Source organism: Musa acuminata, chromosome BXJ3-11 (assembly GCF_036884655.1).
Source record: "Musa acuminata AAA Group cultivar baxijiao chromosome BXJ3-11, Cavendish_Baxijiao_AAA, whole genome shotgun sequence".
Classification (NCBI taxonomy): Eukaryota; Viridiplantae; Streptophyta; class Magnoliopsida; order Zingiberales; family Musaceae; genus Musa; species Musa acuminata.
Genome location: NC_088359.1, coordinates 7,616,386 through 7,642,431, shown reverse-complemented (window position 1 = coordinate 7,642,431; position 26,046 = coordinate 7,616,386). Strand labels below are relative to the sequence as shown.

Genomic DNA, 26,046 nt, shown 5'->3' with positions numbered 1-26,046 from the left:
TTTATATTTCAAAATTATGCATGATGATTATTACAATTTATGGCTTATCGATTTTTTATCGTAATAAAAATTACTTTTTTGGTTTTAAAAATGATGTATATTTTGATTTGGCATAAATGACAAAGGCATGCTTGTGTGAAATAAAAAAATATATATTTTTCTTTAAAATTTCTCAATCCCTACCTTATCTAGTTTTTAAAAGGGGAGATTGATAAATCTATTTGTATCATTCTTATGGACCTCGTGGACTATGAAAATGATTTTGATGATTTGATGATTAGAATTTGAATGAGTTTTTATCTAAATCATGATCTTGATTTCTTGAAATTACTTGAGTTTTTTTTTTTAATCAAGATCTATTCTTTATACTCCTATGATTTTTTTCTTGGTATTTTATTTAAGAGGAGATTTACTATATGAATCATGTCTTTTGGTATTCGCATGATCTTATCCTTCATGATATGATTTTTTTTAATTCCTTGAATTCATGAAGTATATCTCATAACCAATTTTTTCTTGATATCTTATATATGATAACTTGAATATTTGTACCTTTGTGTTATTCCCCTCTTTTTACCTATGACTAACGGGGGAAAATAAATGATGAATGTTTGGTACCAACATGCATGAAGTGAAAAATACTTAAAAATTTTAATATCTTAGCATCATGAATGTTATGCTCAAAATGATGTATCATGAATGCATAAGTATCCTATATAATATGCCCATAGTGATGATTGATTTATTTTTGATATCATGCATGAAGTAAGAATGAAATGAAAGGTTTTAAAATTATGCATGTTTTAATTTGAAACTATAATGATGCACAACTATATTCAAAAAGATTGATACTTTAACTTTGTCATGATTTGAAAATTGATGTAAAGGGAAAAGAATTACAACATTATATTCTTCTCTTCTTTTGACAATGACAAAGGGGGAGAAAAATTGAAAGCTCAAGATGTAAAATTTAGAAACGTGCACATTGCAAAAGAAGCAAACTTGCTAGCTTGCTCATCTTAAAAGAGAGGCAAGAAGTGCTATCTTGTAAATCTCAAGAGAAGCAATGTTTGTTAATTACATATTTTAATAAGATACAAAAATAGTCTATCTTGCACATCTCAAAAGATATGAAATTTTACAAACTTTCATATATGTAAAATTTGATATCTTGCATACTATAAAATGATATAAATTTGCTAGCTTACATGTTCTAATATAATGTAGAACTTGTTATCTTGAACATCACCAAGAATTGCTAGCTTGCAGTCTTAAGAAAAGCAAAAGTGTTATCTTGCCTATCTCAAGAAGCAAAACATGTTAACTTGCACGTCTAGTAAAATTTATAAATATGCAAAACTCAAAATTATTGCTAGTTTGCATGATGATAAAACTTGAGATTATATTTATAATGTAATGATTTGAAACTTGCTAAATGTACTTCTCCTTTTTGTTAATGACAAAGGGGAAGAAGTTATGATAATGAACATGCATAGAATGATATATTGATATTTTGATTATGCATGATTTTATGATGCATGCAATGATGTAATAAATTAGTTATTTCAATACTCATGTTGCATGCAATGTTGAAATACTATGATTTTAAAGTTTCTATCAATATGGCATATTGATAGGGGGAGTTTGTTTAAACTCCGAGAGTTTGTTTAAACTCCGAGAGTTTGTTTAAACTTCATCATCAATTGGTTGTCATCATAAAAAAGGAGGAGATTGTCGAATATCAGATTTTGATAATAAAACTAATTGTTAGTGTTTATGATTTGATATGCATTTTGAGTGACGTAAGAAGCTTCGAAAAAGGAGAGACAATTGAAGCAGGAAGAATCATGTTGGGCCAAAGAAAAACATGTTAGAAGATTAGACGTCGAGCCGAAGGATCGGTCGACGTATCGATAGAAGGCTTGGGGCCATGGATTTGGGCATCGGGCCAAGAAGAGCGGAAATTGTGCTAAGAAAATCAGAGTTGCGGAGGTCAACCGACCGATTGGGCAATAGGCTGCAAGAGAGGACGATGCGCCAAAGAATCGAACGAAGCATTGATGAACCTATGATCTGTTGGACAAATTCGGTTCAAGCTTTATAATAATTGTCTAGATCGAAGTAGGTTTTAAGTGTGCAGGATTAACTATGATAGTAAGGCATAAAGCAAAATAAATTTTCGGAGTCAAAAATGAGATTTCATTGGGAGTTCGAGAGTTTGACGGAAGTCCGGACGTTCTATCACGGCCTTAGCTGGAATTGCCTAAGGCGTGAGGTATTCTTGCGGCAAAGACACAAACGTAGCTTGCGTTGCCTAAGCTGCGAGGCACCATTGCGGTAAAGACACGAACTTAGCTTGCGTTGCCTAAGTCGCGTTTCACCCTTGCGATTTGTGTCCGCAAAGATCAGCCCATTTGCAATCTTTCGCAGGTCCCAAAGGACCTGAAAAAGAGAAAGTTGATTAGTTCGAATAACAAGCGATAGACAAGTCCCGACGTCTCGTGAAAAGGGGAAGCTTTATAAGCAATTCAGCGAGCACCTTGCTTGCACAAGAGAAAAGAGAGAGAGAGGGGGAAAAACAGGGACTTTATAAGGTTAAACGAACAACTGTAAGTCCACAAACAACTGCTCACCGGGTGCCGGGCATGACAACAAGTTCCCGTTAAAGTAACGTACGAACTTACAAAAGAGTGTTTAACGCCCGACACGATACCGAAACCCTATCTAGCCCTATGCCACCCGAGTGGTTCTAGGGTGCTGAGATGGCTGACGTTTTGCGTATAACAGCAGGCTGTAGAACACAGCCCATGACATACGAAAACAGAGCTGTTTTGCTCCGTTCTGTGAGCGATCACACTGTAGCGCCGTAACTTATTCGAACTTACATTTTTAGAAGCAAAATGACTCAAAACCAAGACAAAATATGTTGCCAAACAGCTGTACATGTAGATGAGAGCGACGAACGGTTTGTTCAACAGAGTTGTTGCGGGTGCGCGACAACCGTTCATGACAGTTTGTCGGAAGTTATATCAGAATTGATCGAGAAGTCTAGGAGCTTGCCAAAGAAGCTCATCGAAACTCTCCAAGAAGATCGTCGTGAAGTTTAGGAGCTTGTCGGGAGTCCGCTGGAACATTACCGAGAGATCGTTGAAAGTTCGTCAGAAGAAACCTAGACTTACGGACTTATTTAATGTAGTAAATGTCTTAAAATTCGTAGTTAGCACATAATTGGGTTGGAATTGGGTCAACTCAATTAGGCCAAGTCTAGGCGGTGTTGGGTAAGTGAAGGGCCCAAACAGTGACCCAACAGGTGGCACCATCGTGGCACAATCTCCGAGATGGTGTTAGGCAATGGTACCGACAGTCTGGGCAGTGGTACCACCCAGACATAGTCTTCTAGGCGGTGGTACTGCCCAGACACAGTCTTCTAGGCGGTGGTACCACCATACTAGGTAAGTAAGAAGTACCGCCAGGACCCTGAAAATCGAGGATGAGACTCTTTTAGGCTCTAAGTTTGAATCCACTTATGGCTTATAAATATCTCTCTCTCATCCGTAGTTAACAAACACAAGAATTAAGAGCAAAAAAGTAGAAACACGCTGTTGTAATCTTGTGAGAACTCCTATTAAGCTTAAAGTATTAGTTTTATTTGAGAGAGGAGTAAGGGGGGTTGTAAATATTTTTTCCTGAACCTATCTAAAGGAGAATCGAGTTGTAAGGATAGTTAATCTTCACCCATTAAAGGAAGATCGTTAGTGGTTGCCGGTGGTCTCGACGGAAGAGGAATCGGTGGAGTGGATGTAGGTCACGACGATCGAACCTCTATAAAACTCGGTTTGTATTTCTATTTGTGTAATTTACTAATTTCTATGGACGTAGGATTTCAAACCTATGATTTTTTTCTACTACACTAATTCATCTCCCTTCTTAGTACCGACTAGATCATAACAAAATTAAACTCTAATTATTAAGATATCTTTCCTCAACGAGAATTCTTTCTCATATTATGATTTCTTGTCCTAGCTCTAGAAATATCAAAATACTTATCAATGGTTCTGACACCACTTGTTAGGAACTCAAAAGGAAACTTCAAAACTAAAAGAAATCTCACGTTTCTTTATGAAAACTCTTTCTTATATTATGATTTATTATCTTCCAACAATAGCTATAAAAATCTCAAAATGCTTCTTAATTTTAGCAATATCTCACTTGACAAGTATTTTATCCATTTTTATATTTATTAAAGAGAAAATATTTTGATTTAAACTTATTTTAATTTTCATTGCTCATCCTTGTTAAATATCTGGTTATTGAATCTTTTGTGCTCCAGTATCAAAAGAAACTAAAAATCAAAAGAATAACTCAAAAACCAAAGGAAACCGGAAAGATGGATAACTAAAGAGTATATTAGAAAGTAAATATAAGGTTTAGCATAATTCGACAACTCTTACGGAGAAAATCAAATTTTCATAATATAAAATTAATTACAATATCATTTAGTTGTTTCAACTCAAGAACAATCCTCTCGTATATCCCTCCTATGACACTTTTTTTCTAACCCTTTCTAGATATACTAAAGAAAAACTCTCAAGAGCTATTTCTCACTTTTTTGAGATCTCGTTAAAACATAAAGACACATGATATATTTATAAAAGAACTAAATCATAATTATTAGGATTTTTTTTCATGATGATTCTTTTTCATATTGTGATTCCTTGTTCTTGTCTGACACTAGTTGTAAGAATCTCAAAATATTAATCAATCATAACATAAATTATATATATACTTAAAAAATTATGATTTTTTATATTTAACACTCTACAATTAAGTTATATATATATATATATATATATATATATATATATATATATATATATATATATATATATATAGCATGGCAGTAACAAAAACATGCCATTAGCTTCACGACATAGGACATTGGCCATGCGCACGGAATCATTTAACACACGAGTCCCACCACCTGGCTCTCTCGAGGTACGTACACAACGCGTGCCACATGCTGAAATTATTTGCGACGTCACATTTGTACTGTTACTAGCCGTGCTTAATGTATATATCGTGGCGTCTGCGACATTCTTTTCGGCTGCTTCATCGCTTCTTTTGTCGTTTGAATTCCAGCATGAGAAGGAAAACTGATCGATTATTTAGAATTCTTGTGGAGTGACTCTTTTCTTTTGGGAAAATAAACGTGATTAAATAAGCTTACTGACCTAATACTTCCATCGGATTGAGTCTCACATATCAATTAGTAAATTATCGAATAGTTAGTCTATTTTCGATTGAATTAACGGATTTAATTTTAAAATAAAAAAGAAATTAAAGGATTATGTTGGACTCACATCTTGTCCTCGGCTTAAATTTTATTTCATACAATATTACCAAAATAAAATTATATCAAAAATTAAAGACGATGAATCTGATTGTACATTGGATTAAGCAAGCCCAATGATCGCATGCGTCGCGAATGTAATTGGTTTTCCTTAACTCGTGTCTCGCTTCGGGATGTGCATGGCTTTGATCCGATTCATGATCAGATCTCTCGCGAACCAGGATCGAACGGCCCATTTCTGTCTGTATCATTGAGCCGGTCCTTATTCCTTGTTAAATGGACTTCTATCCCGGAAAGGTCGGCCCAATAAGAACTGGGCCTTTACACTTGGCATCGACGTACCGAGTGGTTCCCGAGCGGAACAAATGTGGCTTTATAACGGCGGCGACGCGACGCCAAACCTTGTCTGGTCATCGCCCCTCTCTTGCTCTCCGTCCCCCAAACCCGTCGCAAACCCTAGCCTTCGATGAGAACCCTGCCTCCGTCCTGAAACCCCATCGCTCTCTTCCCCTTCCCCTCGTCCCCCAACCTCTTCGATGTCGCCCCAGTCGTCGGAGAACAAGTACGTCACCGAGGAATGCCTTCAGGAATGGAAGGGCTCCAACGCCGGCTTCAAGGTCGCGGATCCGGTCCCCATGGCTCGATTCCTCTACGAGCTCTGCTGGGCTATGGTTCGTCTTTCTTGAGCCTCCTAGGGTTTCCCTATCGATTCCCGTGCTCTGGTGATGCCGAAAGCTCCGACCTGTTTTATTGCTTTCTTGGTTGAATTCTGTCGCAGGTCCGTGGGGATTTGCCGTTCCAGAAGTGCAGGCCGGCGCTGGACTCGGTTGTGTTCGTTGAGGAGCCGCAGCGGGAGGATATGGGGTCCATTTTGGCCGATATCGTCGCTCACATGGGACAGGATGTGAGTTGCTCGTTTTTCCATCTTGCCTTTTGGTGTTCTTTCGGTTTCTATTGGTAACCTGTGCGGCCTTTGTCAAATTATTCGCCCATGACTCTTGAAATCTAGAGGTTTGATTAATTCGGATGTTGCCTCGTTAGTTTATTTCAGGTATTTTTTTGGCAACTTGTGCTGCCATTCGCTTATGATTCTTGAATTCCTTAAGTTTGACATTAGGGCAAAGGGCAAATTTTGAGGCCATTGTATTTCCTTTCTTTTTTTTTTTTAACCTTGTCCGAAGCTGTGAAGACAATACCTTTTTTTTTATTTTCTTAATGGTTTTTGAAACTTTCAGGTGGTTTTGACAGCAAAGTAAATTGGATTTTTCTTCGTGATTGTTTGTAAGATGGTATATTTGTTGCAAGTTAGGAAGTGTTTCTCCTATTTTAGGAGATAAGGCTGTCTATGCCTTACAATATAAGTCTAGAAGAATCTTGAGATTAAGAATATTGTGTGTGCAGCTAACTTTTGTGTATGTTTGAAATGTGAACTGGGTAAACAGACCGAGTTAAGGTCTGGTTTGTAATTCTTTAACAAACCAGTAACCATTACAACAAGGTTCGGTTGTACATTTACCCAACCCACAGATATTTTTTGCTGGATGCGTTTTGTATTTTGATTTGTTTAGGTCTGTGCATTTGTATCGAAGTGATGACCCTAGCCATATGAAAATGCAAATCCATTTGGCCTATATTGGATAAAGCTGATTATAGTATTTGACATCATCTGTAAATAATTTTTTAGTTATTGGTTTGTCTGAGGATTTGATTTTGATATGTAGTATTTGCATCCAAGTGATAGTCCTTGCTTTTTTGGAAAAAATAATTGCACTTCTCTTGTATTAGTTGTGTTGGCAATTTCTTGTGTGTACCGGGTTTTGATCAGTTTTAAAAATTCCATCCTAACAACAATTTTAGCCTCTTCCAATTGATTTATAATTTTTGTAGTGGTTTTTGACGTCATTAAATTATTTGGAGCAACCACAGACATATATTATTACCTGTTATTCCATCATAGCATGCTTAACCATCTTACTTGTTTTTGTGGCTTCTTCGTGCCTATATTATTTTTCTCTATTATCTTTGATAACAAACAACAAATGGTCTGCTGCGATATCTTGACTTTATTTTGCTATTATATTCTTTTTTCAGCATACAATGACTGCAGAATGTCGAGTTCGACTTATTAAAATGGTAAGTATATGTTTGAATTGAACGGATTTTAAACATTCATTTTTCCTTTCTAGTTCAAAATGATCCTCACTTTACCACATGCAATCATATTCAAGTGCTGGTACGTTCAAAATGGATTTAGTTATAAAATCTTTTGGGTCTTGATGATGGTATCCATGATTGTCACGAATCAGTTCATGCATGACTTGTCTTTTCCATAGTATCATTTTGATTTTTTTTGCTTAATATCTTGTTATACGGGGTGATACTAGATTGTGTCATATCATGTATGTATTATGATCAATATCGGCAGTTGTCTTCTTATCATGCAATTTGATTATCTTCATTGTTATTTCTGGAGGATTGTTGTACGGATCATCACATGTTCATATGTGCTATGCTGAAAATGCATTGTCATGTCTTGTTCTGTGTCATGCTGGTGATGCATACTATATAGGCTAATTTTTGGCATGTACTGAATGACAGCACCATCCCATTCTGTGCCTGTATTGATAAGCTTCTATTCCATGATTTGGCAAGTGCTTGTGCCAAATGACTGCAATTTTTTATATTGATTTTAAAACAACCTAAGGATACTATCCTAATCCTTGTGAAATGAGAACTTAGCGAATATATATTTTGCTCCGAGAATGTTGAGGAATAAAGTTAAGCAAAAAGAAGCAGAAAATTGATGGAAGAACGACAAGTTAACACTGATTGGAAAAAGGAATGCTCAAAAGCTGTGCTAGAAAACCCTGTGAATCAAATATGCTTTTCCTTGAGAATGTTGAGGGACAGAGTTAACAGAGAGAACAGAAACAGAGATTTGAGAGAAGAAAGAGAAGTAAACAGTATTTGAAGGACTGTGAATGGTCTGTTTAGAGCAGCATTAATCAGGTTCAAGGCCTTGGCTAAAATACCAAGAGGGCTGATGCAATTTAAATATGTTAGAAGAACAGTTTTTTTATTATATATTTAATATTTATTCTGATATACTTAATCTTAGTTCTTTAGTTTTAAAGAGGCCAATGGCATGTTCTGTTCTTGAATTGAAGAAGGGATGAAGTGGTATATTTCCTTCGGCATGTTTATGAAAAAATGATGACACATAATTGGCTTTGGAAGAAGAGGTAGCCATGCGCTTGAAATGGTTGTACCTTAGTTTAGATAGGGAAGAGGTATGTGTCTTGTTTTTTCACTTTAGATAGACAAGCTGGGGTTAACTCATGGGCATATTGGTGTTAAATCTGTCTTTTTGTTTATATTAGTCAGGTCCCAAAAGTTGTGGTTAAATAAATTTAGGTTATGTTATGTTTTTTAAAGTTCAAAATATTAATATACCTTTTCTGCTTTTAACTTATTATGACACTTGTTACATAGACTAAATGGCTAGTGGAGTCATTGCTGGTTCCATCTAGGCTTTTGCAGGAGCGTTGCGAGGTAAATCTCTTTTACTTGTTTTGTAGAATCATCCATTTTGAGTTGTTAATGATATTTTGACTTCATAGATGTTAATAATTTTCTTCTTTGTATGTTGCTCATTTTGCAGGAAGAATTTTTATGGGAATCTGAGCTGAGTAAGATTAAAGCTCAAGAATTGAAAGCCAAAGAGGTAACTGATTTTGTTCAAATTATGTTATCATGTGGTATTGTCTGAAACCAATGTAGAAGATGGTGTTGATTTACTTAACATGGTCTATTTTGTATATTCATCTTGTTATGCATTTCCATCCACTCAGCTCCTTTATATTTGTTATGATTGCAATGATATATCTACCCAGCAGCTTCATATATGACACAGGTCCTATAATGACTATTCGGCTGATGTATTCTTTTAAATAGTTATATACTATTTTCTTAATTGTTTTCTATTACAAAGTAATCTTAGCATCCACCATTTTTCAATTGTTTCATTAGATCAAGAATTGTACTGTGAGTTTTATATGCGATATACATTGTACTGCCAACACTAGATTCCTGCCTCAGTTTCTTTCTCTTCTTGCCCTTGTGCATCTTCCTCACCTCATTTTCTTTAAAACCATAGTACAACTGCTGATTGGAGAATGAGCAACGAGTAAATCTTTTCAAAAGTACTCAGATTAAATGAATAATTTTTTTCACTTGTTAATCAGTTGACGTGTTTGAAAAATTAATTGGTTTGGTACAATATGATTTATGCATTTTGTACCTGTTGAAGTTCAGCAACTTTTAGGTGAATGCCATTAAAAATGGGTGGTACCAAGGCACCATGGAGTACCATCGGCATTTGTAAGTACTGCCCAGTATAGATGGCTCTACTTCTTAATCAGAAATTGGCCTAGTAAATTCCGGCTGAGCTAGGTGGTACCTTTATCTTTGCAATCTATCCATAATCATGCCCAGGAGTGCTCGAGGAGGCCTAGAGTATGCTTATATGACTATGTAGGCATTATATGTTTTGGGCTGTATCTTTTGTGAGGTCTGGGTCATTACACCCTGGTTCGTGAAGATGGATGTTTTGTTCGTCCAAGTTGCATTCTTCTCTGTTGCTTAAAATGAAAGTTTTGCATTCAGATGTGTAAAGGATCATACCATTTACATGGCAAATTCTGGCACTAGGAGTTCCAGCATTGAGTAAATTTGGCACAAAGGAATATATAGGTGACATTACAAAACACAGTAGCTAGGTGCTCACCTAGAGGCTTGCCTGAGCGAAGCAAGATGCTCACAAATGTAAAAATTGTTAAAAATATATTAAGGATAAAGATTATCATTGTATGAGTTTCACATTATTCCATATTCTTTGAAATATCAGCACTAAAATATCGAATTGCATAGGTTTAACTACTACGATAAAAGTACCACCTATAGTTGTCATGATTAATATCCTAACATTGCAGTGACAATAAATGTAATAATCCAGTAATTAACTATTTAGAATCAACAGTCAGGAGCAAGGCTATATCAGCGGAGTGCAAAAAGCAACGGAGACCAGCAATGGTGTTTGGTTGAGTCCAAAGAATGACGGAAAACACTGCCACCACAGCATGCCCCTCGGTTAGCAGTCCAGTTGAGTCCAAATGCATTGAAGAAATCTAGCATTGTATGGTTGAGTGCAGAGGCAGAGGGCGATAGCTTTGAGTTGGGGGAGACGGTGGGTAGAGTTGAGAGGCAAGGGAGGTAGGGGGTGGATGGCCTTACATTGCATTGTGAGAGAGAGAGAGAGAGGTGCTTGGTGTGAGAAAGAAGGGGGGACGGGGGCTGCATTACTACGAGAGAGACAAAGGCAGGTGCTTGCAGCATCGGGAGAGGAAAAAAAAAAGGGGTGAGTGCTTGGGTGCATTGACTGGGTGTGAGTGCTTGGGTGAATCTAATTGGACTTAGAGGTGGCATTGACTGGGTGTGAGTGCTTGGGTGCTCAGGCAGCAGTTAATCCCAGGCACTTTGCCTGGGTTATAATATGGCACTCAGGCCACGCTTGGTCCACTCCCTATGCGAGTGCTCATTGACCTCATTGCTACTGATATACTGAGTTGGTGTCATGGATGAGTTTATAGAAAGTTTTTAGATTCTTCTCGCTAATGCAATGACCATTTTAAAGTTTTATTTTTTTGAGTATTAATTATAGGGATAGCTGAAGTGAATAAGCTTATGTGTGATTAGCTAAACAATTGTCTATTGCATATTAAAATTTACTTAGTGGTTGTATCATGCATGGTAGAATCTTAACATGAAATAATGAGGCTTGTAATATGCATCGCTAGAGGGATGATTGGTCTAACTGATTAAGCCATCATGATCTTTTGGAAGACATGTTTGTCAAATGGCTAACTAACTACAAGGAAATTAGCTATATGTTATTTATCTTTGAGTCCTTAATTTTTCTTTCTTGGTTCTCTATCTGATATTTGGTTCTCTATCACGTCTGATGCAGGTCAGAGTAAACACTCGCCTTCTTTATCAACAAACAAAGTTCAATCTTCTAAGAGAAGAGAGCGAGGGCTATGCTAAGCTGGTAAAGAATCTGAATCTTATTTTAAGCTTTCTATGGTTTAATCAAGATTTATAAATAGAAACACTCTGCATGAACATATTGTGATAGAAACATTGAACACAAAGAATCTTCACCACTATATGCTTGTTCGAGGCTGAACTGTGATGGTAATTCAAAATTTGTCTTGCATTACCCTTGAAGCCTGTTTGTTCTTCATTTGTTATTATGGTTGGTCATGATTCAAATTGCGCTTTCTGTCTGTTCCATGGGAAGAATTTTCTGTTTTATGCTGAAGTTTTGATATTATAAGACGTATAAGTGAACTAACGAAAATGTTTTTGTGCGAAACGAACTCAAATCGGCAACCACTTTTGTCTTTGTTACTATCATTCTTGGTAATCATCCCTTTTATGAGCAAAAGACCCTTTTAGATACAGTGAAATATTGGCTGTTCAGACTTTCAAGTTTTAAACTCATACATGTTACCGATCAGCTATGATTGTTGATTCAATTTTATTTGTATTCCTTGAAAAGTTTATACTACTTTGTTAGGTTGTTCTACCAGTATTTATTTACTTTTGTAGGTAACACTCCTCTGCCAAGGTGGACTGGAAGTGATGTCTAAGAATGCGTCGACCGTGACAATCAGCACAATTAAGGTTCTGAACATACTTCTTGTTTTCTGGCATGAGTCTTTTTTTATTTGTGTACACTTGTTTGATGGTCTTCTTGAAATCTCTCCTGCAGTCATTAATTGGGCATTTTGATTTGGATCCCAATCGTGTCTTTGATATTGTAAGTTGCCTGTTAATTGGTTTACATACACTTCATGTTTTTACAGTTTGTATTTTTTCAGAGTTCATTTTCTTCTCAATATTGTAATAACTCCAATATTGCAAGTGGCTGTTGTTCAATGCCATGTTTCTAAGATCAAAAGTAATATGGCTTGGAAACACAATTCATTTGAGGTTTTTTTGGTCTTTTCTGTTTCCCAAGGTACTAGAGTGCTTTGAACTCCATCCTGACAATCATACTTTTTATGGCCTCATACCTATTTTTCCAAAGGTAACTTCTTATGACCACTGATTTTTTAAGTGGAAAACATTCTATGTTTTTTCGCTTCTCATTCTTTGTTTTCTTGTGCTATTAACAGTCACACGCCGCCCAAATTCTGGGATTTAAGTTCCAGTATTATCAACGTATGGAAGTAAACATCCCTGCACCTCCTGGACTTTTTCGTTTGACAGCTTTGCTTGTGAAGGCAGAGTTCATAGATCTTGACAGTATGTAAGTTTTCTTATAACCAGCTTTATAGCATTTCACATTCTGACTTGAAGGTTATTATAGTGTGTGTTGGTTAGACTTCATTTTTTCAGTTTTTGTTTTCTATGTCTTGAATATGATCATATTTGCCTCATTTATGTTTGTGCACATCAGAATGAACTAGATAGAGTTGAATATTTTATTTTCAGCATACTGTTTTCAGGGTATGCCTATGAAATCTAAAGATCAAATCTGACTTCTGATTGTTTTCAGTCTCAACGTCGTCTTTGTTTTTATCCAATGTTGTTTATTAAAGACGGAAATCATTCTGCCCTAAATTGGTTCTTCAAGTTTGGGATATGCTGAACAATTGCATCGTTATCTGCAGAAGACATTTTATTTGGACAATCTGTTCAGAGTGAGGGTTTGCCAGGTTTTCTCTGGGTTTTTCTTGATGAGTTTTCGAAGTTGGAATTAATCCAGTAAGTTGGAGTAAAAAAGATACTAAAGCGAGTGGTCTCTTTCCACCTATTTATTGAAACTAAATCTTTTCAGGAGTATCGCTTTCTGACACCAATTAATATAAAGTTTGCCTTCGTTGGAGAGTTGATATTTTGTTGGTGTCTCTTTCGAGGCATTCATTGGTGCCCAGGGGTAACCCTATTCACAAGTAGCTTCTAGATGAAGTTTATGGACCTGCAGCTTGGGGAAAAAAAATGTTATTGGTGTGCATTCGTATTACTGATTCTTGTAGTTGACTTTTTTTGGGAAACATATAGTCAAGTTTTTTCTCCAAGAGTCAACAGATTGGACCATTTTTCAAAGTATCTATTGAAGTTGGAACAGGTCCAAGACGGTCAAGTTTCAGCTCGTGCTGTAGGTCGATGATGATAGGTATATGCTTAAGTGTGGTTATGGTAGTTTGCTGAGCCAATTGAATCAGGTGAAGTGGTATGAGGTAGATGATGCAAGTCATCTGGAATGTAGGATCTTAATCTTGGTCCACAAAAGGCTGTACAGCTTTGTGTACATTTGTTTCAGACAATAGTTATGTGAAGTGGTCATGTTTGAGGAGCTACATATGCACTGAGAAGCATCAAACGCTATGGGGGTAGAAGAGTGACCTAGAAGCTTGGAGGATGATATTTGCTGAAGTTATACTTTCACAGAAATAACACATGAAAGCCGGTAATGTAGAGCGTAATTGACAGTCATCTCTCACTTAGCATTCTTCAAATACTTTAATTGTGTTCAAGAGAGAATGACACCTACTTGTAAGGGAATCAGTGAATGATCACGCAGACATCTGACAGACATTAAGTGTGCTGAGTGACAAGATCTTCACGAATCTGTTTTCACCTTTTTGTTATCAATATCTTGGACCATACAAGCAGTGGCAAGTGGCACATTCCTCTATTTATATTTGCTTTCTGTGATAAATAGAGCATTATTCACATAAAGGCGAGTTTCATACCTTATACTAAGACTGCATTGCATCATATGTTGTTCGTCATTTATGTGCTGTGTGATGTTTTGACCATTATCTTTAATTCTTGAATTTGAGTTTCAATTATGTTAATGATATTTGGAATTTTTGTATTAATATATTTAACAGTATACCTTCTGCTTTCTAGTGCTTATACAATTAAACATCTGATCATAATAAAAGAATGACAATGGAACTGAAGCAAATATGACTGCTAGTTTCTTTAATGCAATTATTATTTTTTTGTGACGCAGAAATGTGAACATTTGAATCTAAAAGCTATTCTTGCAGTTTCTATAGTTTTATGAATTCATTTTGTTGACTCTATAATTATTCAGGATAAGTTGGTTTGTTGGCTGGAGTATGGATTAGTATGTTTTACATTTATGTGATAATTGTTTCCTTTGACTGATCATGTCTGCTGCCTATTAAACCATGATTGTTTTGGTTAGTAGCCGAGTAAAAGCAGTTGGACTGTTTTTTATGTTTTTTTGTCTCGTTTAGGTATCTCAGGCCTTAGAACATACAGGAGAAATAATTATAATGTGAAGAGAAAGACGTATATCATTGTATAAAAACTCCAAGATATCTATCCAAGCATTTCACATGACTTATTCTATTCATGGAGGTTAAGTATGTACGAGTCATGTTTAATTATATATAGTTAATTTGACACCTTATTGCTGATTGCCTTTTTCAGCATGATTGCTAGGATTTCATGGTAGTGGTAAATTCTGGGCCCTACTTTTTTGCCTGACATACCTAGAAACAGTAGATTTCCCTACAGACCCATTTTGCATTTCTTGAGAAAAAACAAGATTTTTGGAAGTTCTATGCCATTTAAATGCTTCTTGCTGATTTTCTAGATGTTGACGTGGTTCCTATTGCTTCTGTGAGTTCTATTAGAATCTTTATTTTTGGCATTAAAATGTGGATAATTTCTTATGTTGTTGAATATGTCCTTTTAATAAACAAATTGCTCTTTTACATCAGCTAATAGACTTTGTCAACATGTAAATAACAAATGTAACGGTCAAGGTCAGATAAGTGATCAGTACAATGCCCGATGCATATAGTGTTACACTGATCTGTACTACCCGAGATCATTGGGAAAAATAATAACGAATAAACTATTGGGCAATAATGATAGTATCAGTCCTTGGTCAAACTGGTAAACACTGGCATTAGGTTCACGGTCTGACCAGTAGTTGAAACCTTGCTAATGATATGATATTACAATAATTTTTAAAATTCAAATAAAGTCTAAAATTTTTGGAAGATATGTGTGCATTTACACTATTTATATCTTTCAGAATTACTTTTTACGGTTTCAGCACAGTTAATTTCTTACTTTTTGTTATTTTCTTTCATCTAACAGTTTATGGTTTCATCTAAATCTGTTTTCTCATCTGTTGTGTGTTTCCACATCTCATATCCTTGATTTTAGTTTAATATTTTTATGTACTCATTTCTTTTGAGATGTTATTTCAGGTTAATCTGAAATATCTGGACATCTGTTAGAGGATTTAATGCAATGCATCTTGGACATTACTTAAGAAACCGATTTTCCCTTTAGTCATTTTAGTTGTTTATTTATTTGTTTTCTTATGTACTTGAATCTCAGGCCATAAATTTCATATTTGACATCCTTTGCTGCATGTGCTAAGCATTTGTGAAAGATTTGTCGTGGTTCGATGGACGCTTGGATGCGTATGTGCTATAACTAATTTGATGTGTAGGGTTCTAGGTCAATTAGGTAAAATACATATGCATCCAAGTTGGTAAACTATTACTTGTTTCATATGATCATATGCTTTCATTTGCTCTTGTGCCATTATTGTGTATACAAAAGTGATTCCATTTTGGAATTTATATCATTTTATTCTCTCTATTTCTGATCTGCTATTCTGTTATAGATAAGCATTGCTTAAATGGATGATAGCAATAACTCATCTATGTAAAAGATAAGATAATCTTTTGATTTTTAATCTAGCAAAAGTATAGTATGAACACATGAACTTGCGCTACCATTCTTGTTAAAATTTGGCTCATTCTTTGTTTGGCGAAAACAAGGAGTCACCTAAGATGAATTCTTTTGTGTTATCTATTGCTTATCGTTTGTTAGATGAAAGGGGATATTGGTTACAATGTGGGTGCATGTTGTTTGAAGATCTAATAAAAATTGGTTGCAGTAGACTAGTTGATCGGATGGGTAAGGATTGTCATTTTGTGGTGTGGGGGTGTGTATATAGCATGACACAATATGATGTGTTGCTGTTAAGCACAAGCGCACTGAAAATTGGCAGAACAATGTGTTGGTACCTTTTAGGCATGAAAATTCTTTTAGTTGCAATGATTTTTTATCTGTAATATTTCACTTATGTTGGGAGCCTTGTTCATGTTGTTCATTCTTTGGAATATTTCATTTGACTTGTTTTATTTTCTGAACCATGTTCTGGTCTGTTATTGGCAAGTATTTTTTTGTATTTAAATTTGTAGGTGGTATTGAATTTAATGCATTTTACCTTTTCAACTTGTGTTTTTCAGATACTCGCACTTGCTTCCCAAGGATGATGAGGCATTTGAACATTACGATGCATTTGTTGCAAGGCGTTTTGATGAGGTATGCATTGTCTTGTCCCATATCTGTTGTATTTGCTTGAAGCCGACCTTTTAAGCAACCTTCTTTGAATAGTATAAAAATATTCTGCTACATGTTGATAGATTGTCCAAGTGCAACAACTGAATTTCTTTTGTATTTCATTTGTTAAGTATTGAAGAAGAAAGCAATTTTCTGTTCTTTTACCCTTAATTCTTTTTTAAAAATTTATTGTGCTCACTGATTGCTGCCTGGACATGTGTATATCCAAAATGTGCACATATATTAGTCTTGTGTTTCTGTCAATATCTTGGTATGCTCCCTTTAGATACCTGAACTATTTAGTTCTGCATTTTTTGTAGTTATATGTAATTAATATGATTACTTTTAACATACAGGTTAACAAAATTGGCAAAATTAATCTTGCTGCAACTGGGAAAGACCTAATGGATGATGAAAAACAGGATGTGGCTATTGATCTATTTGCTGCATTGGACCTGGAAAGTGAAGCTATTAAAGAACGGGCTCCAGAAATTGAAAATAACCAGAAACTTGGTTTGTTAATTGGCTTCCTTTCTGTTGATGATTGGTAAGTATGCACTGCTGAAGTGTGCTTTAACGAGGAATCAATCTGTGTTGCATGATAATCTTCATCTTTTTTGTATTTTGTTTTGTTTTGTATTTTTCTTGCAAATTGGTGTTTCATGGATGGTTATAAATACTGTATGTGTATCAAGTGTACCACTTGTACATGCTGGACGTCCCACATATTAAATATTTTTAGTTGTTTTTGTTGGTGTCTTGAGGGATATTCTATTGACTGGTTATTACGTGCTTGTTTGATGAATTTTCGGTCAAGTGCTAGTATCAGTATTAATACTTTGATTGCACATGCTTATAATTGTTAATAGTGTTGTTGGAGTTGTCTGTTCTAAATTTTAGTCCTTTTGTAACACTTAATACAACGCTCTTGAAGTTTCGTCTTAAACATCAGCAAATTATTGCTTTACAATCAAGCTGAAAATGCAGTATGATTTACTGTTGTTAGGATCTAGTGACAAAGAACTCATTTCTGTGTACATTCTTTTGTTGATGTATAAGCAGAGTTTGCTTATTGTTTCTTCAAGAAATAAGTCCTCGGGTCTTTTGTGCCCTTTAGAAACAAAACTTGTTTCAGGTTTTAAATGGTTTTTTTTGTTAATATGAATTTCCGGTCAAGGTTTTAAATATTGGACCCGTCGGTCCTGTAGAATACTGAGATATCAAGGCTGTGGTCTGTGTCTAAGCATACAACTTCAGTGTAGTTACAAGCCCATACTAGATTTTTTATTTATATCGATACACTTGTCTATTAACTCTACTTCTGTTTTGTAAGCTCATTGTTTCTTGTAATAGGTTCATATACTTTATATATTTGTTCTAAGATGATATTTGATTTGAAGTTTATTATTATTTTGCTGTAGTTGCCGATACTAAATATTTAATGACTGTAATCTACTTGTCTGTTATGTTTCTGGAAAATATATTAAGGTTTTCTTTTGGATTATCACCTCAAGGAATCCTGCTCACACATCTAATATGGACACAAAACATTGAAAAGATATAAAAGGATGAGTCTAGGCTTTGTCTGTTACGATTGTACATGACCTATATTCTTTATATGCCATAAGATGACTTTGATTTTCTTCAGATAATTAGGGCGACTAATTTCACTTGTTGAACTTGTCATAAGATGTAGAACGAGTATCTGCAAATTGTGCATTGCAAAGAAGTTACATCATCACAAAATATTGTAAGCATTCAAATATAAACATAAGTGTACATTATTCGATTTGGCTGCTTGAAATTTGATTATAGCCTGATTCTCCATTCGAAGAAATTAGATCACACATCCTAGGACCAATGGTTTATTTTTGAGAGAACTTAAAAATTTGAAAATAGTTCTCAAAACTATCATGATAATAGTTTTGTATTATCCATATATTTTATAACTTTCTTGAGTATATTGGATTAAGCTAATAACCTCTCCATCTTGACCACCATCAGGAATAAACTAAAGGCATATGATGTCTGTCTAAAATTAGAAATCATGAAAGGTTTGACGCAATAGTATTGTAACTTTTAATGACATAGGAATTTGTCAGCATGGATTTGATTCTGCTGGAATGGATGGTATGCCCTGCCAACGAAAATAATATGCAGGCATGTAGACCTGATATTATGTGGTCGTGACTCTTGGTACGTGCCTCTGTCTAGTTACTGTCTCCCACCAGCCTGGTTTCTCCTGGTGGAACAGAGTGCCATGGTTGGCCATGATGCATATGCTCTTAGTGCACACTGTACCATAGCATTTTATGAATTTGCAATAATTTGTTTATGTTTTTATTTATGTATGTCTTGAGGAGCTTGTATGGATGGTCATGATGATCCAGATTAGTTCCCTTTGCTTCAGATTAGTTTCTCGAGTTCTGTGCCACTACATCATGTCTGTAATGTATAACTTCTTTTAGTTTTGTTTAAATTGATTGGACTGGCTGACACACTTGTGTTTTTCCGTTGTTCAATTAGCACTTTTAGTTTATGATATGTCTAAAGGAAATGTAACTGTGGCTTCAGGTACCATGCACAAATTCTCCTTGATCAGCTTTCCCATCTAAATCCTGTTGAGCATGTTGAGATTTGTGATGGCTTATTTAGGTATGCATAATTTGTGTTGTACTTGTTCAAATGTGTTTCATTGGTCTTTTTCTTTTTTGTCTTGAGGTGTAGGATTGATGGTTTTGTATGATCATTAAGCAAATTATTCTTTGGCAATGATTTTTTTGGCAATGATAAGTGTTTGCTTTTCCAAGGTCTTCCTATGATGTATTATAGTTTAAATTATTCTACTCTTGCTCCGGGCAATGATATCCTTGACTGGGCACTGTTCCATGCCCGTGGATTGGGCAGATTATTTGAAGGTCTTTAGTTCTCCGAAAGACGACCCTATAAGAATCAATAATTTCTGGCCATGTTTTTTCTTGAGAAGGAACAGTCTGTAAAATGTGATGACCAGCTGATAGACTAGTTTATATAACATCTTTGTAGTTTTCGGTCCAATCCATAGTATGAACTTTTGTCATCCTGTGGCACTAATAAGCAAGTTGAGTGAATGAGAGTAGAATGCCTAGTGTATTTCATTAAGGATTGCTGTTCTAAGCCCTAATAAGAATAGATTATTTCCATGACAATTTTCAGACTCGGAATGAGTGATCTTCCATGCAGAAATTGCTATACTTTGAAACAAGAGCTTTGACTCTAAATTACAAATAAAGCAATTCAGATGAAAGAACGCTTCATGTTTGATGCAACTAGATATATAATATTACACCTCTTTTGCTACATCTCCTAGTTTATAGTCTTCTGTTGTAGTAGTTATGATGATAAGTCTACCTAGAGTCTTCTCTATTAGTTACTATGGCAAGTCTGCCTAGAGTCTTCTCTTTTTTCTGATAAACTGACATGCATGATTATGTATCATCATCTTTAGTTAAGGGTGCACTTATTTATTAGTCTATGCAAGTATATTAAGCATTTTGCAAGAGAACAATGCATTATTTTTTCTGCTCTTTAACATCATTTTTAGTTGTTTATAGGCTCATTGAGAAGACAATGTCAACAGCGTTTGATTTGATTTTCCGAACAAGTTTTAGAAGTATTGGTGGCCTTACATACCCTGGGCCTGATGCAATGGATGCAACAGTAGTGTCTTCCAAGCAGACTGTATATGTTGATCTTCCTCGGGAATTTTTCCAAATGATTACTGCTGTTGGACCTTACCTTTATCGTGATACAGTGCTGCTTCAGAAGGTATCATTGCTTAATTCCATTTGCTATGTTTTATATATCTATGAATTTTTTTGCAAAAGATCTGTTTTTTTATAAATTTGATATATGGTAGCTCATGATTTTGTGTTGCCTACATATCATTTTGTAATTCCTAGCATTCGACTTTGTCCATATCACTTGCTCATTGCTGTATGAACTACAGGGATCTTTGTTTTCCTCATGATTTGATCTTCTCTAGATTTCTTTTTCTAATTTCTCAAAAGCTTGCCTGTGACCATACCACATGCTGACAAACTGCATCTTGGATTCATTGATGTTTGGCCTGCATTGTTTAATGTTTAAAACGTGTAGCCAATAGCATAAACCTAGGTAACTGCTTCAGATGTGGGAAAAATATAAGATGCTTGGTCAATGCCAGTGTTGAAGCAGTTAGATTTTTTCAGCTTGCACTCAGCATTGGTTCAAGAGTTCTGTTATTCTGGTTGGCTTGGTGGCATATTATATATACTGTATTGGGCTGAGTAATCTTTATTTTTGTAATTGCCAGGTGTGCATAGTGTTGAGGGCATATTATCTTTCTGCACAAGAGTTTGCTGTTTCATGTGTCAATTCTCCTGATCCAAATGATGTGAAGAGCCGGGATCCTCGTCTTCGAGCTAAAGAAGCTAGACTCAGGGTGGAGGAAGCTTTAGGTGCATGTTTGCTTCCATCATTACAATTGGTACCAGCAAATCCTGCTGTTGGACAGGAGATTTGGGATGTTCTATCTATGCTTCCTTATGAGGTTCGCTTAATTTCATTATTCCTTTTCTGCATTCTTTGGTATTCTATTGCATGCTCAGTCAGTCTTGTACTGTAGGTCCGTTACCGTCTATACGGTGAGTGGGAGAAGGAGGATGAACAGAATCCAATGCTTCAGGCTGCAAGGCAGATTGCGAAGGTCTATTATTGTTTCTCTGTTTGTATCAGCTATGTATATTACGTATACCTGAAACTTAGATCTTATATTCTGTTACTTAGTTGGACACCAGAAGAATTCTGAAAAGGCTTGCAAAGGAAAACTTGAAACAGCTAAGTCGCATGGTAGCCAAACTTGCACATTCTAATCCGATGACTGTGCTTCGCACAATAGTTCAACAGGTTCTCTTTTCTCAAGATTGACTTTCCTAGTAATTATCTGAAAATATCATGCCTTCATCCCTAAATGGAGATAAGGAAATATGGAAAGAACCTGACTTGCAGATTGAAGCTTATAAGGACATGATAACACCTGTTGTGGATGCATTCAAGTACCTGACACAGGTACCATTTGCGTTTGATGTTTTCGCTCGATGGTTTTATCTACTTATGTACATGCTGCTTTTTAGGTAGTTGTTGCTTGTCCAGATTAATAAGATTTACATCGTGCCTGTCTCGTCACATCTGATAATCTTGTCATGCACATGCCTGATTGCTTGCTGTTCTTTATCAATCATGATTACATATTGTTCATACTGAACTAGCATTAACTTAATATAGAAAACTAGGCTTGAGCATGCATGACCTTTGTATTGTGTGGATATAGTAGTTGCTGCTTTGGACAATGTTTTCGTGTCATGTTGTACAACTTTTGGTGGCTGGGAGAAATTCATTGTGAATTCTTGACATGATTTATGTGCTTTCTGGGTCTTCTACGTCATGATCTTATCTAAGACTTTGATTACCAATTTTTATCTGTTACTGGCTGGCTGTGGAACATGTAGAGTATATTGGTACATATACGAGTACCAACCTTTTAGGTATAAAAATAATTAATAAAGAACAGGAATTGAGGAGACAATGAGAGGATGACATGGCTTCTTTTCTTCTCTTTATTCTCATTTTCTTCTTCCTCGCAAATCGCAATAAGTAGATCAAATTACTTTGTCTGAGGCTTGACTAAAAGGTTTGAGCTCTAATCCAGGCATCTGGTCTGCTTTTGACATTTACCTTAAAAATATCCTGGATTGGATCTAGTAATGTGGTTCAGGGAAACCTGAAAATGACCCATTCAAAATTTTCAGTGAGTTCATTAGTTGGCAAGGGTAAGTCCATGTTATTCCTTTTGCTCTGACTGGTAAGTATTTTAGTACTGTTTGGTATTCAATTCCATGATCTGAACACTTTCGTAGGTGGTTGCATCTTGTCACTCAAACTTGGTTCCACTAATTTGATGCGAATATGGATCCTGTGTCTCTGGCTTGGGTTTCATTCCAACTTTATGGATATATGACTGTAAGAATCCTATTTTAAGATACAGTACAGGGATACAGAATTACTAAAAAATATTCGAATAATATATATTAGAAAAAATTCTGAATATATGATTAAAACAATTTTCATGCTTTAGAGATGTACTTGCTTCTTCTAAAATGACACTGGAGCTGATTATTTTATTTTATGGCTAGCATGCATCATTCAAAAAGTTTGTTTGATTAAGTTTTTTGCAATCTGTTCTTTTTTCTAATTTCTTTAATTTTCTATTCTATCCGCCTTCCATCTTCTTTTCTCTCCTTTTTTCTCTGTGCTTTTCTTTTTTTCTATTCCTTCTTTATTTTCTTATTCTTCTCTTATTTTTGTTTTTAATTTTCTCCACTCTTCAGTGGATGGTAATAATATTGAGACACATGAAATGTGAGATTGTATTTAAAACCCTCATTGGTCTCTTTTGTCATGTGACTTAGTGCTTAAGCTTTTCTCTTACCTGTACAGCCACCCACCCATTTGCTCTTTGTTTAGCACATGGAGAGCAGTGGATGTTGGTGCAGCCTCTCAGGCCTTGTTTCACATTCTTCAACCATAAGAGTGGCAAGTGGCAATAGCACATTGAGCGGTTATTAGGTGTATTTTTTTTTCTTGGTTTCCCTTTTCATTTTCCTTCTGCAGCAAAGAAATGTGCTGCAAGACTCTGCTTCTTCGCTTTCCTTTCATTTCCTTCTCTCATTCTTCACCTCTGATTAATTCAGTCAGAGTCATTCAGGTCAGAACATTTCTGTTCAAGCTTCAACATTTCCCCATTTGAGTTGAAGTCACATCCCCCATGCAATTCATACCTGACCTGTGGATGCTGCCAATATATTAGTTGAATGCAAGCATCATTGATTGCCACAATTGACCTGAAAGTTCCTTTCTGAAAGTTCTATGATCTCTATGACTTTGCTGTCATGTCATTCAGACTTTGCAGCATACATATAGCCCCAAATTATTATTTTTAATTGCAACTACAGAAAATTTGAAGGTGGCAGGGAATAGATCTTGTTGGAACTTATTGCTCAGTTGTATAATGTTTAAAACTGACAGGATTGTATTTTATGTTGTGTTTCTCGTTGTAGTGTTCTAGTGCATATGGTATTAGACTTGACCAAGAGTAAGCACCAGTTCTATTTCCGAGACTTAATGGGATGTCTATCAGGCAGTTCAAGGAGCTGTTTTTTTTTTAAACATATCTGTTATTTGCTCTCTTGTCTATTTCACCTATTTTTGATGCTTTGAGTCATGACAGACATTTAATTTTAGTATTATTTTGATCCTTTTTTTCCTTTCCATGCATTATCAGGTGATTAACAGGAGTGCATGATTTAAGGTTCTTGGTTTGTGCTTTATCTTGATGAGGAGAATTTGCTGTGGAAAAGTACTACTTCACCTATTTTTGATGCTTTGAGTCATGACAGACATTTAATTTTAGTATTATTTTGATCCTTTTTTTCCTTTCCATGCATTATCAGGTGATTAACAGGAGTGCATGATTTAAGGTTCTTGGTTTGTGCTTTATCTTGATGAGGAGAATTTGCTGTGGCAAAGTACATATTCAGTGTTATGTGCATTAAGTTGATTCTTCTCCTAGTGACTTGGATAGCATGCACCATGTCTTTGTGGTTGATTTGTTCGCTGTGCTAATCTATTCGTGGTTGTTTTATCCTGTCTTTATGTGATGCCTTTATATGGTTATATAACTCATTTTAGAATTCACTGTCATAATGTTTGTTGTCCATAATTTCATGTATGTTACAGAAACTGAGTGTTCCTTGTATTTACATGACAGCTGGAGTATGACATGTTGGAATATGTTGTGATTGAACGTTTAGTGCAAGGAGGCCGTTCGAAGCTCAAAGATGATGGCCTTAATCTGTCAGATTGGCTTCAATCTCTTGCATCCTTTTGGGGTCATCTGTATGTGTCTATTTCAAATAAATGCTCTTATTGTTTTTCTTGTCCATTTATTCTAATATGGATATGCTTCTTACTTCAAAAGTAGCTTGCTCATTTGATATATTGAAGTTGTAATGACACACATCCACATGTTTTTTTTTGGGGATAAGTTTTTATGGGTTTTTGTTCTCTTGCTTGTCGAATATGTCCTCTTTTGTTTGATAGCACTCAACCTACCTAACTGTTATCCTGTAGGAACTTTTGCTAATGTGGTTACTGACAAACCCGTCAAGACATACATTTTCCTCCTGGTCACCTTCAAAGGATGATTAGAAAAAGCATAGTTCATAGTATCGTCTGATTTGAATGTGATTCACTTGGTCTGAAGTAGTATTGTTCAAGGCCAATTAATTTTGGCCGATTTTTGATCGGAAATAGATTGAAATCAATTAGGATCAATCAAAGTCAGCTGGAGTTGGCCAATTTTGGCCATTGTCAATAAACTCAAAATTATAAAAAAGGAAGTGCAGAGTTGTAGGAGGGGAAGGAAACAAGGGAGGACACATGGATAAAGGGAGAAAACAAACATGTGATTATGATTATGCCTCGTAAGTGAGGCTACTATCTTTATCTTTTCTACTTGTTGGAATCATTACAATCATCATTTATTACCATTGTTGTTATATTGGTTGTCCATTACCACATATGATAGAAGAAAAGATGGAGAGAGGAAAAGATATAACAGACACTAGTCCCTTACCTCTTAAGAAAATCAAGATCATAATTTCATAAATCGGTTGGACCAGCACATACTGATTGGTATTTATCTGTCTGATCAATGAATCAAACAATAGATTGGGTCTGATCCGGAACAGAGGTTGCTGGGCAATAACCTTAGTGAACCAGGGTTAGCATCCAGATATGGACTGTTAGAGCTGGTCTATAGAGTGGTAATTCTAACCTTTGTTATCAGATCCAACAGAAACATGTTAGGATCTTTGTCTTTCTAAATTTAGGTTTTCGCCATCCTTCCACTCTTCTTTCATCTCTCTTCACTTTCCCAATCCAACCTATTTTCCCTCTTTCTCTACTGAATTCTCTCAATGCATTCTCCAAACTCAGGATTTCTCGAATGCCAATTCTCAAAACCAGTTTGAAAGGATCTACAAGTTTATCTTTCAAATTAACCCTTTGCAGTTGGTATTTCTTGAAGCCTTATAGATTTACAAGCAATCAACTATGTTATAATTTGTCAAATGTTTTATGGC

At 35.5% G+C, this 26,046-nt stretch overlaps 1 protein-coding gene across 1 annotated transcript in view; it reads left to right on the top strand.

The window, feature by feature from the left end:
• The first annotated feature begins 5,738 nt into the window (after positions 1–5,738).
• The window catches only part of LOC103970792 (THO complex subunit 2), a 34,534-nt gene continuing 14,226 nt past the window's right edge, over positions 5,739–26,046 (top strand). The window contains exons 1-19 of the mRNA XM_009384712.3: positions 5,739–6,021; positions 6,129–6,254; positions 7,442–7,483; positions 8,843–8,902; positions 9,012–9,074; positions 11,376–11,456; positions 12,020–12,094; positions 12,183–12,230; positions 12,432–12,500; positions 12,589–12,722; positions 16,732–16,807; positions 17,182–17,372; positions 19,400–19,480; positions 20,419–20,632; positions 21,159–21,395; positions 21,471–21,551; positions 21,632–21,751; positions 21,854–21,913; positions 24,672–24,799. Of these exons, the coding sequence (XP_009382987.2) occupies positions 5,887–6,021; positions 6,129–6,254; positions 7,442–7,483; positions 8,843–8,902; positions 9,012–9,074; positions 11,376–11,456; positions 12,020–12,094; positions 12,183–12,230; positions 12,432–12,500; positions 12,589–12,722; positions 16,732–16,807; positions 17,182–17,372; positions 19,400–19,480; positions 20,419–20,632; positions 21,159–21,395; positions 21,471–21,551; positions 21,632–21,751; positions 21,854–21,913; positions 24,672–24,799 (2,021 nt within the window). The 5' untranslated portion in view covers positions 5,739–5,886. The remainder of the gene's footprint in view (positions 6,022–6,128; positions 6,255–7,441; positions 7,484–8,842; positions 8,903–9,011; positions 9,075–11,375; positions 11,457–12,019; positions 12,095–12,182; positions 12,231–12,431; positions 12,501–12,588; positions 12,723–16,731; positions 16,808–17,181; positions 17,373–19,399; positions 19,481–20,418; positions 20,633–21,158; positions 21,396–21,470; positions 21,552–21,631; positions 21,752–21,853; positions 21,914–24,671; positions 24,800–26,046) is intronic.